General features: G+C 48.8%; 3 protein-coding genes across 3 annotated transcripts; 2 read left to right on the plus strand and 1 right to left on the minus strand.

The window, feature by feature from the left end:
* Window positions 1–451: 451 nt before the first annotated feature.
* Window positions 452–1,964, plus strand: Pdw03_7440 (Flavin dependent monooxygenase, putative; the record flags this gene model as incomplete). Its single annotated transcript, XM_014678405.1, has 2 exons — window positions 452–522; window positions 578–1,964. The coding sequence occupies 2 exons, from the start codon at window positions 452–454 to the stop codon at window positions 1,962–1,964; spliced, it is 1,458 nt and encodes a 485-aa protein (XP_014533891.1).
* A 266-nt stretch (window positions 1,965–2,230) lies between these two features.
* On the plus strand, window positions 2,231–6,049 carry Pdw03_7441 (Histone deacetylase complex, subunit 2/3; the record flags this gene model as incomplete). Its single annotated transcript, XM_066101659.1, has 7 exons — window positions 2,231–2,252; window positions 2,440–2,582; window positions 2,674–2,758; window positions 2,825–3,439; window positions 3,490–4,208; window positions 4,264–5,055; window positions 5,108–6,049. 7 exons carry the CDS (start codon window positions 2,231–2,233, stop codon window positions 6,047–6,049), a joined length of 3,318 nt encoding a protein of 1,105 aa, XP_065956742.1.
* A 731-nt stretch (window positions 6,050–6,780) lies between these two features.
* On the minus strand, window positions 6,781–13,436 carry Pdw03_7442 (Conidial pigment polyketide synthase PksP/Alb1; the record flags this gene model as incomplete). Its single annotated transcript, XM_014678403.1, has 5 exons — window positions 6,781–8,439; window positions 8,498–9,253; window positions 9,310–12,732; window positions 12,796–13,087; window positions 13,150–13,436. The coding sequence occupies 5 exons, from the start codon at window positions 13,434–13,436 to the stop codon at window positions 6,781–6,783; spliced, it is 6,417 nt and encodes a 2,138-aa protein (XP_014533889.1).
* Window positions 13,437–15,684: the final 2,248 nt, after the last annotated feature.

Genomic DNA, 15,684 nt, shown 5'->3' on the forward strand with positions numbered 1-15,684 from the left:
AAGAAAATGCGACTAAAGAAGACCAAGAGCCGAAAGGAAATGCAGAGGAATAATTCGTTCAACAAAGAGGCGATGCGCTGGAGCTCTGTCTGGTAATGGTACAGTAAAAACAGGAGAAACACGTAATTCACGTATTGTGAAATTCAAAATTACCGCCCTCATTGGATTGTCCATGTCCAAAGAAAGTTGCTCGTAGAGATACTACTTTCGAATTTGAGTAGATTGATATACCTTTCTTTATCTTGCACATATTGACGTTCTTTGTATCTTCATTGCACCCTGGTAAATGCTGTACAAGATACCAGCTATAGAGCAAAGCTCCACTATGGCGAAAGCGCTAAGCATCCTTCGAGGCCAGTTCTATCACGCTACTCAACTCGCATTCCTAGAACAGACATAGAATATCCTTAACTCTGACACTTGCTGAAAGTCTCTGAAGATCGCTGGAAATATGACAATCACAAATCTTATTCGTCGAGTAGCTGTCATCGGCGCAGGGCCCTCTGGCCTTGCTGCAGTCAAGTAAGCGGGGTTGTTACTACTCGCCCCCAACATCCCACGATGCTGACCGACTCAGATACCTGCTCGCCGAGAAATTTTTCGATCAAATTGATGTCTTCGAGCAAAGAAGCTCCGTGGGTGGAGTCTGGAATTACACACCAAGTTCCTCTAAAAAAGGGATGTCAACAACTGTCCCACATTTAACCCCTCATGAGCCTGTCGAGAAGCCGGTGTGGATCGATCACACGGAGGGGCGTGAGGCAACATTTGTGTCTCCGATATACGATCGATTGGAAACCAACATACCTAAGGAATTGATGCGTTATTCGGATCAGGCCTTCCCGTTGGAAACCCAGCTCTTTCCCAAACACTGGACGGTTAAACAATACCTTGAGGAGTATGCCACAGATGTCAAAGGCCTCATTCAATTGGAGACACAAGTCCTAGAAGTGAAACTTAAGGACGAAAATCTAAGCACCTGGAGTATAACAACAAAGAGTCTTCCAACTGGCATCGACAGAACCCACACTTATGATGCTGTGGTAGTTGCAAGTGGCCATTTCACTGTCCCAAATGTACCAGAAATCTCAGGAATACAAACATGGGATGCATCATATCCGGGTGTGATCTCTCATTCCAAGTTTTTCAACTCTCCAGAACCTTTCCGAGGAAAGAAAGTGGTCGTAGTAGGAAGTTCTGCTTCGGGGCTTGACATCGGTGCCCAGATCAATGAAGTAAGCCAAGGCAAACTGTTGGTCTCCCAACGATCTGAATCCTACATGGCTGCACCCCCAAATGGCGATACAATCATCTGCCCGGAGATAGTCGAGTTTCTTCCTCCGACAGCCTATGACAGAGGTATTAAATTTGCGGATGGTCGCATTGAGGAACGGATTGACGCCGTTGTTTTTTGCACCGGATATTTCTATTCATATCCTTTCCTGTCTTCACTCAACCCGCCGGCTGTGACCCACGGCTGGCGAACAATGAATGTCTACCAGCAGTTGTTCTATATAGACCACCCCACTCTTGTCTTCCCGGTTCTTTCGCAGCAGGTTATTCCATTCTCACTAGCTGAGAACCACGCTGCTGTCTTCTCTCGTGTGTGGTCCGCACGGCTGACACTTCCACCCAAAGATGAGATGAAGGCATGGGAAAACTCTGAAATTGATGCCAAAGGAGATGGAAAAGATTTTCACCGGCTTCCATTTCCAATGGATGCTGATTACCTCAATTTTCTCTATGACTGGGCGGAAAAGGCCAAGCACCGAGCTGGGTTGTCTAACAATGGACAAGGCAAACTTGGTACTCGGTGGGGTGAGCAGGAAAGATGGATGCGGAAAAATTTCCCAGAAATTAGGCGTGCTTTCGTACAGCGAGGCGACAAGCGGAGCGAGATCAAGAATCTAGCAGAGCTTGGTTTCAGCTTTAAAGAGTGGAAGAGGCACCAAGATGAAAACTGATGGTGATAGTCATGATCACATCTCAACCTGCATCTATAACATCGACGGTGATCTAAATTTATTAGAAATACAACAGCTTTGCAACTTTGAATTCCTACTGTCAAATAACCCAATGACTATTTGACCAACATGTCACTTTTCTCAAATAATGTAGATCTATAGCCGATAAGCGTTATCACGTGAAGCGGTCTCACTATCCGTCCGTCCGTCGCGCCGTGCGTTTACCCTCTTTCATGTTACCTTCGCATTGTTTGGGGAAGTGTTAGATGTTTCTCAGAATTGGAAATTGTATGTGTCTCGGATCAATGCAGCTCGTATGAGCTTTACTTGAGTATTGAACCTACACTCTCACTTCACCCCCGCCATGTTATCCAACATCTCCCCGACACCAATCGCCTGCACATGATGTTTCGGCAGCAGCCTCACCCGACGAAACTCGATAGTCACCACAGAAAGAATACTGACCGGCCTCCAGCTACCACTGTGGCTATTAGCGATAGCAGTGAAAGCAACGACGGTAGTGACTCGGACGACCAGGAGTGGCCTATAAAGTGTATCCTGCGTGAAACAGACACCAAGTATCTTATTGATTGGGAAGGTCCTTACGATCCAACCTGGGTGAGTTTCTGTGGCATATCTGGACATAAAAGGGATCAAATGAATGCTTGCTGAGCTTGAGCTAACAAATGCGCTTGCTTTGCCTGTTTAGGAACCCAAAGAGAACGCGAGTGAGCTTGCTGTACGGGTCTGGAACAAGCGGAAAGCTCGGCGATCAAGTGAGCGAAAATCGACGCGTGAGAGAATTACTCAATCGCCCTGCATAATCGAGGTGTCTTCCTCATCCCCAGATGCAAATATAGGACCAGAGGACCGCTACCGCACACCCTTCGATGAGAGCGAGCAGAAGGACGCTCACATTGACAAAAATTCCAGAGCTTCGTCATCGCTATTTGTGCAACAAGAGGGCCTTTCAGAGATAGTAGAATCTCTTCAGTCTCAGTTCATTGAAGCCTCGGGCTGCTTTAACGGGACGACCTCTCCATTCCAATCTCTCAAAGATTGGTCTTCGCCCCTGGCGGCTGCATCAACAAACTCCCGCTCTCCGGCCGACCTCGCGTTTTTTGAATATATCCCCGAGTCATCTCTTCCACCTGAATACCTGCAACCAGGTGAGTGGGACGACGTCATTACGCGGCAGCCTGGTCCAACTTTTGATTCAAAGGCCGATTCGATTGATAGCTGCTCATCGCATCGACAGCACACTGCGGCCATCGACAACGTGCCTGAATTCTCATATCCTAACACGCCGGGTCTTGGTCTTAGATCTAAGGTATCCGAAATAGCTGAGACGCCTGCTCAGCTGCCAGGTTCAGGAGCTGACCTATCGTACCTCGGCACTTTCCCTCTTGACAACACTGCATCTCACAACAACTTGACTTCTCAAAATCTTCGCTTGTGTGGCCCCATCGTCATAGGTAGTGTCACATGCCACGCCAAGTTTTTCATTGTGCTCACATTTTCACAGACGCCGAGTTTGTCCAGTCAACCTATTTGAGCTCCATCCCAGAGAGCGTTTGTCACTACCTGTCACAGCACCCAGAAAACTTCGGTGCTGAGGGTTCCACTCGACAAGTGCTTTCTTTCTCTAATCTTGTGGAAGAAGAACTATCTACCGAAATCATGGAAGACAAAGAACCCAAGCAATCGGATCCTTCTCTCTCCGATGCTCCTCTGGACCGATACAGTCAATTGTCAGGGTCCACTCCTGCAGAAAAGATGCGGAATGCTTGGGCCCAACTCTGCCAAGAGAATCAATCGCAAGCCGCTAACGCTGTCGAGACACCATCTTCCGTTGGAGATATTGAAGCTTCGATTCCTTTGTCTGTCCCCGAAACAACTGCACCGCTTAGTGTTAGACCCGACACAGATTCATTTTCCCATTCACATACTGCAGTCCACCACGGCCATTCTGAACCTTTACTACCCCCATCAGAACTAGCTCACGGGGGCCATATGAGCCAACCTTCACTTCAAACTATTCACCCCAGCGCGTTGACCGTTACAGGCATAGATGATGAGGTTGCGCCCGGATCAGTTCACCTTGGGCCATCCGAGTTTGCCGTCACCCTTCCGATGGACTCTAGAGTGAAAGATGACTACGAGCGAGTACTATCAGACTCAGCTACAAGCATACGCCGATTCTTCGACAGCTTTCAGTCGAATTCTCAAATTTCCGAGCCTGAGGTAAGTGGAAAATCTTTCTTGAACATGATTTCTATTGCTTACATCATATGCACAGCGAGAGGCTTTGCATTTAAATATGCGAGAGGTCATCACGCGACTGAGCAATGTTTCAACCCATCCAGACCTGAACATCTCTGACCATTTGAAAGACGCCGATCCCGATCTTGCAAAAGAGGCATCCTGGGCTGAATACTCCAGTGCAAAGTTCCTCCTACTTGGTCATCTCATGGAGATTGTAGGCACGAACGAGCTCCATCTGATTCTTGCTGTTCAAGACGAGAAGAAACAGGCAGTTCTTGAGCGTTACCTCCAAGGAAAGGGTTTTGCATATACCCGACCCCGTGGAGAGATGGGCAGCATCTTAGAAGTTTCCCTTGCCAAGGGGTCGCTCAGCTTTGGAATTCATTCCAGTGAGATCGCCCGTGAACTCTACAAGCCGCCGTCTGCTATTTTCGCGTTGGATTCGTATTTCAGACCCAGAAGCCCGTCTGTACAGCACCTCCGAACTACCTATGCTCGAAACGGGAACTTGCTTCCCGTCATCTGGTTTCTTGTCTCCAACACAAGTGAACACATAGAACGCTGCTTGCCAGAGTTGCCGGAGCCCGATCGATTGCGGTTGCTTGTGCACTACATTGCCCGCCTCCATGACGAGGTCGGTGATCTCCAGGATGATGCCCTTGGCGTACATGAAGACGCTGAAGAGATTCTTGCATACCTCTTGGATAGTTCTACTGGCTGGCCCTTGCCTACCATCGAGCCATTGAATCTTGTATCACTGGAAGAATTAGAGTGCTACAGCCCTTCCTCCGATGAAGCGGTGCCGCCAACCCAGAAACGCACACTAGTAAGTGTCGTACATGCTGATTTATCTGGATTCAACTAACGCTTCGGAGCAGGACGAGGAACCCGAGGAACACTCTTCGAAGCGCGCACGGGTCGGTACCCAAGAGAACAGCCAGTTGACTGAGTCAACTAAGCCCCCCAGTCAAACACTAGACCGCGATTTGCAGTCACTAGAGAAGAGTCTTATCCACATGAAACACATTCATGCAAGTGAAAAGGCCCAGTTGCAGGCTGAGCTTGCTCGGGCAAACTCTCGTTTCCAAGAAATGGAGAAGGCGCTAGGTATTCTACAACACCGTTACGAGAGCCGGACGAAGGAACTCCATGCGATTCGCCAAGAGCGTGATCGCGTGACTGAAACTAAGCCATCTCTGGAACAGCGCGTTGAGAAACAAAACGAGACTATCTCTAGTTTGAAAGAAGAACGGGCAGAGTTGAAGCACGAGCTTGATGAAGCCAGGCAAGCACTGAAAAATGGTGGTGGCAGTTCTGCTGAACTGGAGAATGCACGCGAGGAAATCCGCCGCCTGGCCAAAGAAAATTCGAACCTCGAACGCAAGGCTGAGTTCGAGAAAAACCAATCTGAGTATACCCGAGAGCAATATCAAACTGCGTCTAAAGCAGCCGCTCAGTCCGGCACAAATAACCGTCACTTGGCCGCTGAGAATGAGAAACTAAAGCGCAGAGCCGAAAGCCACGCTGTTCAACTCCATGAATTGCACATGAAGGATGAGTCGGCTCGTCATCTAGCTCGAATTGAAGAGCTAGAATTAACTCTTGCTGCGCGCGACGAGTTCCTACGCCGGAAGGAAGATGAGCTTCGTGAAATCCGGAAGAATCGGCCATCAACTCGTTCGACTAGCACTCAACCACGAAGCCCTAAGTGGGCCGGCAGCCGTCCGACCAGCCCAGGGGTTGGTCATAATGGCAACGGTAATGGCGGTCTTGGTGGTAGGGGGAGTGCCCTACGATACAGCTCCGAAGTGCCTTTCTGAGAAAATTACTCAACCTCCCGCATGCTTCCCTACGCCTCCCTGTCATTCATTTTCTTGGCGCGCGTTTTCCTCAACCCGGCCAATCAATGACGTCTAGACACAAGGCTTGTACGTGGCATTTCGTCTTTGCGAAGCATTTCACATTCAAATTAGCTAGATCTTGATTCCTTTCATCCGTTCATTACGACATTGCATCTCCCTGGCGTTCCATCCATTGCGACTGTGCCATTTACCCATGAGCGATTTTCCTCTCACGAGAATAAAGCGGGTCTTGGATGCAAGCGTATCTGAGTCTTGTGTCATCTCCAAGCAAGAGCTGCTGTTTCATTTGATTTCTGTTGTAGTTCTTCTCGCCACAACTCCCAGTTCCAAGTTTTTTTTAGTAATTTTGTTCTATTTTTAGGGTACACCTCTTACTGGCCTCTCGAAGTGGAGGTTGCTCAGTATTTGGATTTTCTCTAGCCTTTGAATTGATGTCGTTAAAAACCAAAAAAGCAGTTTCAAATGTAGAAGTTCAATCTGGATTTTGTATACGGAAATTAAATTTTAATCCAAAAAAGTAGCGAATGGTCAAAAATGATGGATCATGTATACATTGAAATATTAAGACAGGAAAGAAAGAAAGAACATTGCATTGACAGTAAGTAGCATACAAAATGAACAGATAAATAGAAAAACAAAAGGACCGTGTCCAAATCTCCCGGAAATAGATGTGCCGAAATGCATTGCGTTTAAGCCGAAGCCATAGAGTTAGCAATGAAGGTAGCTAGCTCCTTGGCCTTCTCACCACGAGTCATGGTGAAATGATTGGCATCCTCCATAACAGTAATGCCGCCAACATGCTTCGGTCCGACAAGGGTATCCCAACCATTCGGACCGAGGTCAGTGCGGTTGTTCAACAACCATAGCATCTCGCGAGGGTCGGCACTGCCATCCGCAGCTGGTGCAGGGCGGGCATCACCTGGCTTCGAGCAAACACCATCCTTGGCCCAGACCATGAAGGTCCTGGGAAGCTTTTCTGCCTGCTTGGGGTCTGTATAGGGGAAAGGAACCGCCTTGTAAGCATCCAAGGAGTCGATAAACGCTAGGAAGTGAGGGAGGAGCCATTTAGGGGGAGGCGCCTTGCCCTCTCCAAACAGTCCGATCGTGTCGAAGAAGCTGTATAGACGGGGAGGCAGCTTCTCTAGTCCGATGGGGAAGGGTGAGTCCAGGAGGAGCAGGCGCTCGACTCGCTCGCCTTCCTCGAAAATCAATTGGCGCGCGGCGTCGTAGGCACAGATACCACCAGCGGACCATCCACCAAAGTTGTAAGGGCCAGTGGGCTGGCGGCGTCGAATCTCAGCAACGTAAGGAGCTGTGAGCTCGTCTAGGCTGAACTTGAGATTCTCAGGGGTGCGCATGTATGGGCAGTTCAGTCCATAGACACACACATCTGGGGAAATTCCAGGGATGGTAGCATAGGAGGTAGCGGAACCAGAGCCATCAGGGAACAAGAACAAGCTCTTTGATGCTGTCTTGGGGTTTCCTTGCAAGAGAATTGAAGTGGCCGGCGGGTGCTGGGGGGCAGTGCTGGGAGCGACCACAGGGGCTTGAACAGAGATTTGTTCGGGGAGTCTGACTGGCTCCGCCGGAGCGAGCTTGGGTTTCAGATCCAGAGCAGTCTCAATATCGTTGAGTGTTTGGTTCTCAATGAAGAACTCTCCTGGGAGATCAAGATCGAGATCTTCGCGAATCTTACCGAGAACTGTGAGAGACATCAATGAGTCGAGTCCCATCTCGCCAAGGTTCGCATCGCCGACGAGCTCCTCGAGATCAATACCGATCTCCTCGGCCAAGATTGAGGCAATCAGCTTCATGCTGTCATTTTTCTCCTGTAATCCGTGTGTCATCGACTTCTCATTTGCGGGGGTTGGCAGGCCACTAGTATTTTGAGACGACAAGTCGGTCGAAGACGCGGCTGAGGACATGTCGCCTTCGCTGCTTGATCCATCACTGCTTTCACAAGGGCCCATTTGAGCTAGAAGATGTTTGAAGTCTTTAACAGTGGGATTATCGACGAAAACTGTGGAGTCAAGGTCGAGTCCCATGTCCTCACGGTATCGTCCAGTGACAGTTAGCGAGAGCAGAGAGTCAACTCCGTAATCGGCGAAGTTGAGATCGTCGGCCAGCTCAGAAGCCGCAAGTCCAACCTCTTCAGCCAGGATCGCAAGGGCGCGCGTAGCTAGACTTGGCAATCCACACTTTGGTGAAGGGGAAGCCTTTTTGACAACGGTAGGGTTTGCCTTCTGGACATTGATGGGAGCAGGGACACGCTTGGCGGCCGGCTTTGGTGCTGATGCTCCACCAGGGGGAAGAGCCATGTCGAGGATCTTCCTTGCCAGACCTTGGAACTATATTGTGTTCTGTTAGTGTTTCATTCGACAATAGTCGGACGATTGTTCAACTTACCTTAATACCACCATACACAGCAACGATCTCATCTCCGTCAAACGTGTAGACATCACCAGCCCAAATATTGTCTTTCCAGGGTTGCATCCTTACATAGGTGCGGTAAGTGACGCTAGGATCGAACTTCTTCAAGCACCGCATGGAGTCCCATCCATGATTGACGAACACTTGATTCTTCGAATCGGTGTTATCACTAGCGTTCATAATAAAGCCAGACAAGTGACCGATACTGTCAATCCAGAATGGATTGCGATGGAAGTTGCCGGGTGGTGCCCCGAACTTGACTAGAGCAGTAGCCTCGTGTTGTTCACTGTCGAGGATGACTTCGCGTATGGATTTGTAGTTCTCGTCATAATCGACCAGAGAAGCAAAGAGCTTGTAGACCATTCCTCGCTTCATGCAGTGAGCCTGACCGGATATCGTGCTCTCTTGGAGATGTTCAATGCTTCGCTTGATGAGGTAAGAGCTGCGCTTCCACTCTAGCTCGTAAGGACTGGGATCAAAGAACTTGATGTTGCAGCTGGCGTGGTCAAGAATCTTCTTTCCCTCCGAGGTCACAGACCACACCTGAACCTTTGCACTTTCTTCGGTCCAGTTTGCAGTGGCTGAAACACGGAAGAGCTGCGTGCCTCCCTTTGCAATAAGTGGCTTGGGGACCACCATGTTGCAAATATCAAAGCCACGATCTTTCCACTCGGGCCTGTAGTTCTGAACAAGATATTCGCCGAGTGTTTGTGCAATATCGGCGTATAAAGACTAAGTCTCAATTAGCAAACAGAATTTTCAAATAACAATGTTGGGAATATACATACCGATGGAGTGAGACATGCACCATTAACCTTGTGACCTGCAATCACACGATTGAGCTCGGGTTGGGCAATATCATTCTCGACGACGATAGATGCCGACAAGTTGTCACCAGTTGTCTCCAAAACTTTCTGGGCTGCTGAGGACAAAAACACGGCGACTGGCGCAGCCTCAGCCACTGGTCCCGCTGGTGCGCCCTTGAGCAGACAGAAGTTGTGAGTGTAGGGGATCCAGTAGTTCTTGAGATCCCACTTATAGGAAGGAAGTGGGAGAACTATGCGTCCAGAAGTGAAGTCCTGGTGGTACTCCTTCCATCGAACCTCAATGCCAGCCATGTAAATAACAGAAGCGCTGGTTGAAAGAACCTTCCACGTGTCTTCCTGACGACGGAGAGATGCCACAGTAGTTGCCTGAGGACCGAAAGTTGATTTGACCATTCCCGAACAGACTGGGTGAGAGCCAATCTCAACCCAAATAGTCTTGTCGTTCATCAAGTTGGAGTGACGGGTAGCTTCCAGAGCACCCAAGAAATTGACAGTCTCCCGGCAGTGGCGGGTGAGGTAGTTGGGACCAAGCAACTCGCTGTTGGTCTCATTGATGACATCCCCAAGAAGAGCAGATACGAATGGAATAGAGGGTACATTGAAACTGACACCCTTTCCAATCTCAGCAAGGCTCTCGAGAATGGGTTCAACTTGAGCTGAATGGAAAGCAAATGGTACATTCAGTTTGGTAGCCTTGAAACCTTCGTTGGCAAGAGTTTGGGCAAGCTCATCAATCTTCTCACTTGCGCCACTGATGACAGTCTCGCTGGGCGCATTAATGCAAGCCACTTCGGTAGCTTCATCAAGGAACTGCTTAACCTGTGCTACTGAGGACTTGACAGCAAGCATAGCATGAGTTCCAACCTTAATTTGCTCGGTGAGGAGCTGGGCTCGTCTTCCGGCAAGGTAGATAGTGTCACTGGTTGTCAAGACGCCGGAAGCATTCAGCGCTGCAAACTCGCCGAGACTATGTCCAATGACAAAATTAGGGGAAACACCCAACGACATCCAATACTTGGTCAATGCGATCTGCACACAGGTGGTGCCGAGCTGTGTAACCACAGGGCTATGCTCATCAATTGGCACACTTCCATCGACCAGGGACAAGATAGATGGGAAACCCTGGCTCTGACCAATGCAATTCAAATGCTCAATGTGTGCGCGGAATTGGAAGCAACTCTCAAACAGTTGGCGTCCCATGCCTGCGTACTGAGCACCCTGTCCGGTAAAGACAAAGCCGATGCCAGGTGCAGTGACAGGAGCTGGGCTAATGCCGTCTCGGTTGACTATAGGTGCCAAACCATTCCTCACTTCATCCAGAGTCGATCCAGTGATAGCAACTCTGAAGGGATGATGGATGCGCCTCGCCGTGGTTGTGTAGGACAGATTGGCAAGGAGGCTAGCCTCGTTGGAATTGAACGAGTTCTTGTTTTTGTCGATGTACTGCACGAGAGCAGAGATATTGTTCTTCAGCGCAGACTGAGACCGAGCAGAGACAAGCACAGGGTGGGCAGACCGGAGGTCTTCCCCATTTTCCTCAATGAGGGGACCGTCCTCAACCATCAGAGCAGTGTTGCCACCGGCAGCCGAGAAGTTGTTGACGAAAGTCTTTCGCTTGCCTCCATTTGGTCTGTTCCAGGGCGTGGGCTCAGACGCAATGTGGACGTTGCGTTGGGCGAAGTCTGTTGGAAAGTTGTGGTTGATCTTGGTCTTAATGCCACAGTGAGGCGGTATCATGTTCTTTCGCATCATCATCAAGACCTTAATCAGAGCTGTAACACCAGATGCAGACTCTCCGTGACCAATGTTTGACTTTGCTGAACCGAGGTGAAGGGATTGAGTTGGTCCACGACGGTAGTCAGGGGCGAAGACATCGAGAACCGACTGCATCTCCACTGCATCGCCTGCCTGGGTGCCAGTTCCGTGCATTTCGATGTAGCTGATCTCTTTTGGGTCGCTGTTGGACTCGTTGAGAAGCTTGTCAAAGATGAAGGATTGTGCCCCTACATGAGGCCGAGTAATTGACACAGCCTCCGCTGAGTGGTTGGTGTAAGCTCCTCCAATTATACCGTAGATAGGATCGTTGTCTGCCTGGGCATCTTCGAGTCTCTTGATGACAATGGAGCCAATTCCATCTGCTCTGCAATAACCATCCGCCCCATCGTCAAAGGTGGTACAGTTTCCAGTCCTTGAGAGGAAGTGCCCACGATCGAGGCCCGCATGGTTGTCAGGATTTGTCAGGATATTGACGCCACCAGCCACGGCAGAATCACATTCATTCCTCCACAAGGAGTTGCACGCAACATGAATTGCCGCAAGACTTGAGGAGCATGCTGTGTCTACGCTAACACTAGGCCCGCTGAACTTGAAGTAGTAGTTGATGCGACCGGGAGTGAAAGCGCGGTTACCACCAGGGATGAAGTAAGTGTCAATGTCCTGACCACTGTTGACCTCACGGTAGTCATCACTGGTCATTCCATAGAAAACACCCACGCGGTTCTTCTGAGTAGAGGGAGTGCTATCAGGGATGAAGCCTGCCATTTCCAAGGCCTCGTAGGCGGTGAGAAGTGCCAGACGCTGAGCAGGATCTGCTTGAAGCGCTTCACGGGGAGACATATTGAAGAATCGAGGGTCAAACATTCCTGCGTCGTTGTACCAGCATCCATATTGAACTTGGCTGGTGTTCCTTTTCTTTCCATCCAGGTCAACGTGAGCCTTGACATCCCATCGCTCTGGAGGCACTTCGCGGTGAACATCCAGTCCTTTTTTCAAAAGATCCCAGAATGCTTCGGTGTCAGGAGACTCTGGGAATCTACCTGAAAGACCTATGATTGCAATCTTGGACTGCTCGGCACGGCCGGTACGGTTATCTCCCTCGAAATCCGTTTGAACATCGCCAATTGTGCTGTCAACCTCGAGTTTGGAGACTCCAAGCTTTTTCAATGAGTTAAACAGACTCTGGGTTGCAGTGCTGGAAATTGGAAACAACGTGCAGGTTGTGGCAAATTCCAACGTGGAATGGCAAGATTCGATGACCTTGTCCCAGCAGAGCTGTCTTTGCAGAATCTCCTGGAGAGATAATCTCAAGAGCTGCTCAAGACTCTCCGCTTGGAATTCCTTCCCTGTTTTGCTGGATAGCACAGGAATCTGAGGAACGTAGGTCATGAACTGTTCGGCTGGCCAGGATTCCAAGATACGGTTGATATCTCTGTCATCATATAGATGCGAGGCGTGATAGGGGCCGTGGATCGGAGCTCTTGTAGGCTTGTGCCCTTTCAAGAGACTTTCCTCAATGAAACGGCTCAGGAAAGTCGGCGGACCACTTATCGTGAGTCCGTTAGGGCTGACCGCGCTGACATAAGGCTGAGAAACGCGGGGCAAAGCCTAGAGGAAATTAACGATGATCCTTTTTTGATTCTGAGACGATAATATAAGGAAACGACTTACATTCTTCTTCGCATAATGTTGAATCAAATCCTGAGCCTCGGGCTCGCGCAGGCCAGAAACTAGTACAGACCAGCTAGATGTTGCTGATTTGCTTGGTTCTATGAGCTCTTGCACTTTCCAAACACACAGTCCGAGTCGCAAGGCAACAATAGCAGTCTCAACGCCAGCTGGAATGAGCTCCCCAATGGTTCTTGAAGAGCTCACAGCCGCAGATGCGAGCTGACCTGTGCAAAGACCAATAATGCGGCTCTCCTCACTCGACGGATAGGCATGGCCCAAATCGCCGTAGTAACTAGTGTATTGTCAGCAAAATTGATTCTAAAGATCGTCTCTCAGTGATCGGCATGTGCTTACTGGATGAAACATCCCAATTGGTAAATCGTCGTCAATGCACTCTCTAGAGCTGGGTTCGGCCCTGACTCTTTGGACCTCGCCAGAAGATCAAGGATGCTGGTAAAACGGGGGAATCCCTGACGCTCTGATGGAGGAAGTGATGAAATCTCCTTGCGCAGCGCATAGTAAGACTTTTGGAAGAATGCTGCCACCAGCGAGTCATTCTTAGCATGCAACAGGCGACGAAGACCCGAGTCAAAATCCGCAGTCTGGTCTCCGAACAGATACACCTGACTGGGGCCTTCCATTATCTCCCCGATGAGAAAGAAATGGGTTGGGAACTATTTGGAGGAAAATGGAAAGTTATCGTCCGGCGCAAGCTGACGGATGTCCTACTTTATAGAGGATGTGACGAGGGTATTATCCATAGAGTGGGTCACTTGAATACTGCAATATACTGGCTTTCAATTTTCCTAGTGGTATCTAAATAGGAAGCGGAAGTGTTTGGGTCTTGGATTTTTTCTCGTAAATCAGGATTCCGTGGTATGGTAACCCAGCTGAAACCACAAGGAAAATTGTAATCTTGCAGCTTGTTCTCCAGTATTCGGCGAGAGTCTCTAGTTTTCGTAATTCTGGTATTTGATGTGTTTACGGTTTAAATGGACCAATGGCACCGTTACTGCAGCAGATTCCATAATGCCTTCAGGAGTTCGGTCTGTCTGCCTGACCAGAGCTTAGGTGGAGATGGGCTGGACTGAACTGAAAGCTTCGTTCCTTGGATAATCCGATTGGATCCTGAATCATGAGTTTGAATCACTAAAGATACCGGCAAACCGATGATAGTTCCCGGATGCCCGAGTGCTGTTTGCGGACGAAACAGGCAATATCTGGAGAAATGAAGATTTCAAATGGCATGTGAGCCGGGTTACCCGTGGCAAATCTGTCATAACGCAGTAAAATCTTACTCAATGAACTCGTTGTGAACAAAAGTTAGAATGAAGTTGCACTTCATGAAATAATGTCGCTGCATTCGGAAGGTTACAGCAGCTGCGTCCATTTGTCACGTGACATGTCTTGCCCTACGCAGACCGACCGTGCATTTTCACAAAAAAGAATCAACTTTCAATGGAAGAGCTTAAGGAGGCTTGCCCCTTATTTGTGAAACACTGGGTGAGGATGTGTCCCGATTACAGAGGACCTCTATTCCACAGCACAAATTATCAGGACGTAGAATACATGATCGAATGCAAGGAACTTGTCAAGAACAGTATTTGCAGATGTCTTGCAAATTCAGTAAAAAAATGTAGATCATCTGAAGGCATCATCCTAGTGCTTATAATACGTCATGACTCCAGCTTTGTAGAATAGTCTTTTTCTGAGGCTTCAATTCTTGTTTCAGATGGTCGCAGCCTAAGAGATTTCACTCTCATTTTCCCGGTGACATCGTGGCGATCACTAAGAAATTTAACTGCAAAGTGTTTAATACATCCCTTCGATATCAGCCACCCGATCGGTAATCTGGAATGAACTGTCAATCACACACGTGGCTCCACATCGGACGATCACCCCATGGCGACCCAAATGTTCCAAAACAATCGACCAAGTGGACCCAGATCATGCATTGGTGACGGTCCGAGCTCCCACAATAAATGACCGCAAGCAGGCTATTTCAACGAGAAAGGAGAGAAAATATAGCATAGATTTATCAAACAAAGTTGAGTGGTATTGTATGTAGCTATTGTGGCCGCTGTTTCTATAGCCAGTCTGAGAAAAATCTAGAATCAGTTGTAAAAACGACACTAGAATACAAGCCATCTATCAGACCTCATCGAAAGGCAGAAAGCAGCGCTTAGTATCTCCAGTATGTGTGGAAGGAGATCACCAAGAGTCACTATTAATAGGCGCATCGCCACGGTCGAGGAGCTCATATCCACGAGCATGAGACGAAATTAGACATGTCCTCTGCGGTTTGGTAGTAGATATCCTCGCTCTCATGGATTAGCATGTTAAGGTGATCACAAAAATCAGAGATCTTGTGGCCCGAGCAACACGTTGACTGACAGTAGTCTGACATTGACCCTAGCTAGGAGTCTGAGGTTGGGGGCTCTGGTGCTCACCCTCGGGGATCTGAGGCTATGCATCAACACCATCCGATAGAGCAACAGCCATTCGATTTTGGCCATGTTAATACGAATTTGACAGTGGAAGAGTAAGGGTCCAGGGTGGATAACTTGGTACCGCACCGTGATCCATCCATGTTAGTCCCTTGGAGCCTTCGGGAATAAATTTATCTCTCATTTGGGGGTCTGCCAGTTGTAAAAATCCAGGGCGCTCAGCGAAAAATTCTATGGCACTGGACCAATTGAAAATGCCAGAACAAATACCAAGAACAAAAACCTCGTTGGAGTGCTTGTGCAACACATGTGGGGGACTTGTGTGGCAGGGCCATTGGTTATTTCACCTAACTGGAGCAACAAATCGACCCAGGTCCCATTCTAAGTTGTTCTTTGCGTAAATACCGTAAATAACTTGGTTATTTCAGTTAGCTGTCATTAG

The sequence above is a fragment of the Penicillium digitatum genome, chromosome 2 (assembly GCF_016767815.1).
Source record: "Penicillium digitatum chromosome 2, complete sequence".
Classification (NCBI taxonomy): domain Eukaryota; kingdom Fungi; phylum Ascomycota; class Eurotiomycetes; order Eurotiales; family Aspergillaceae; genus Penicillium; species Penicillium digitatum.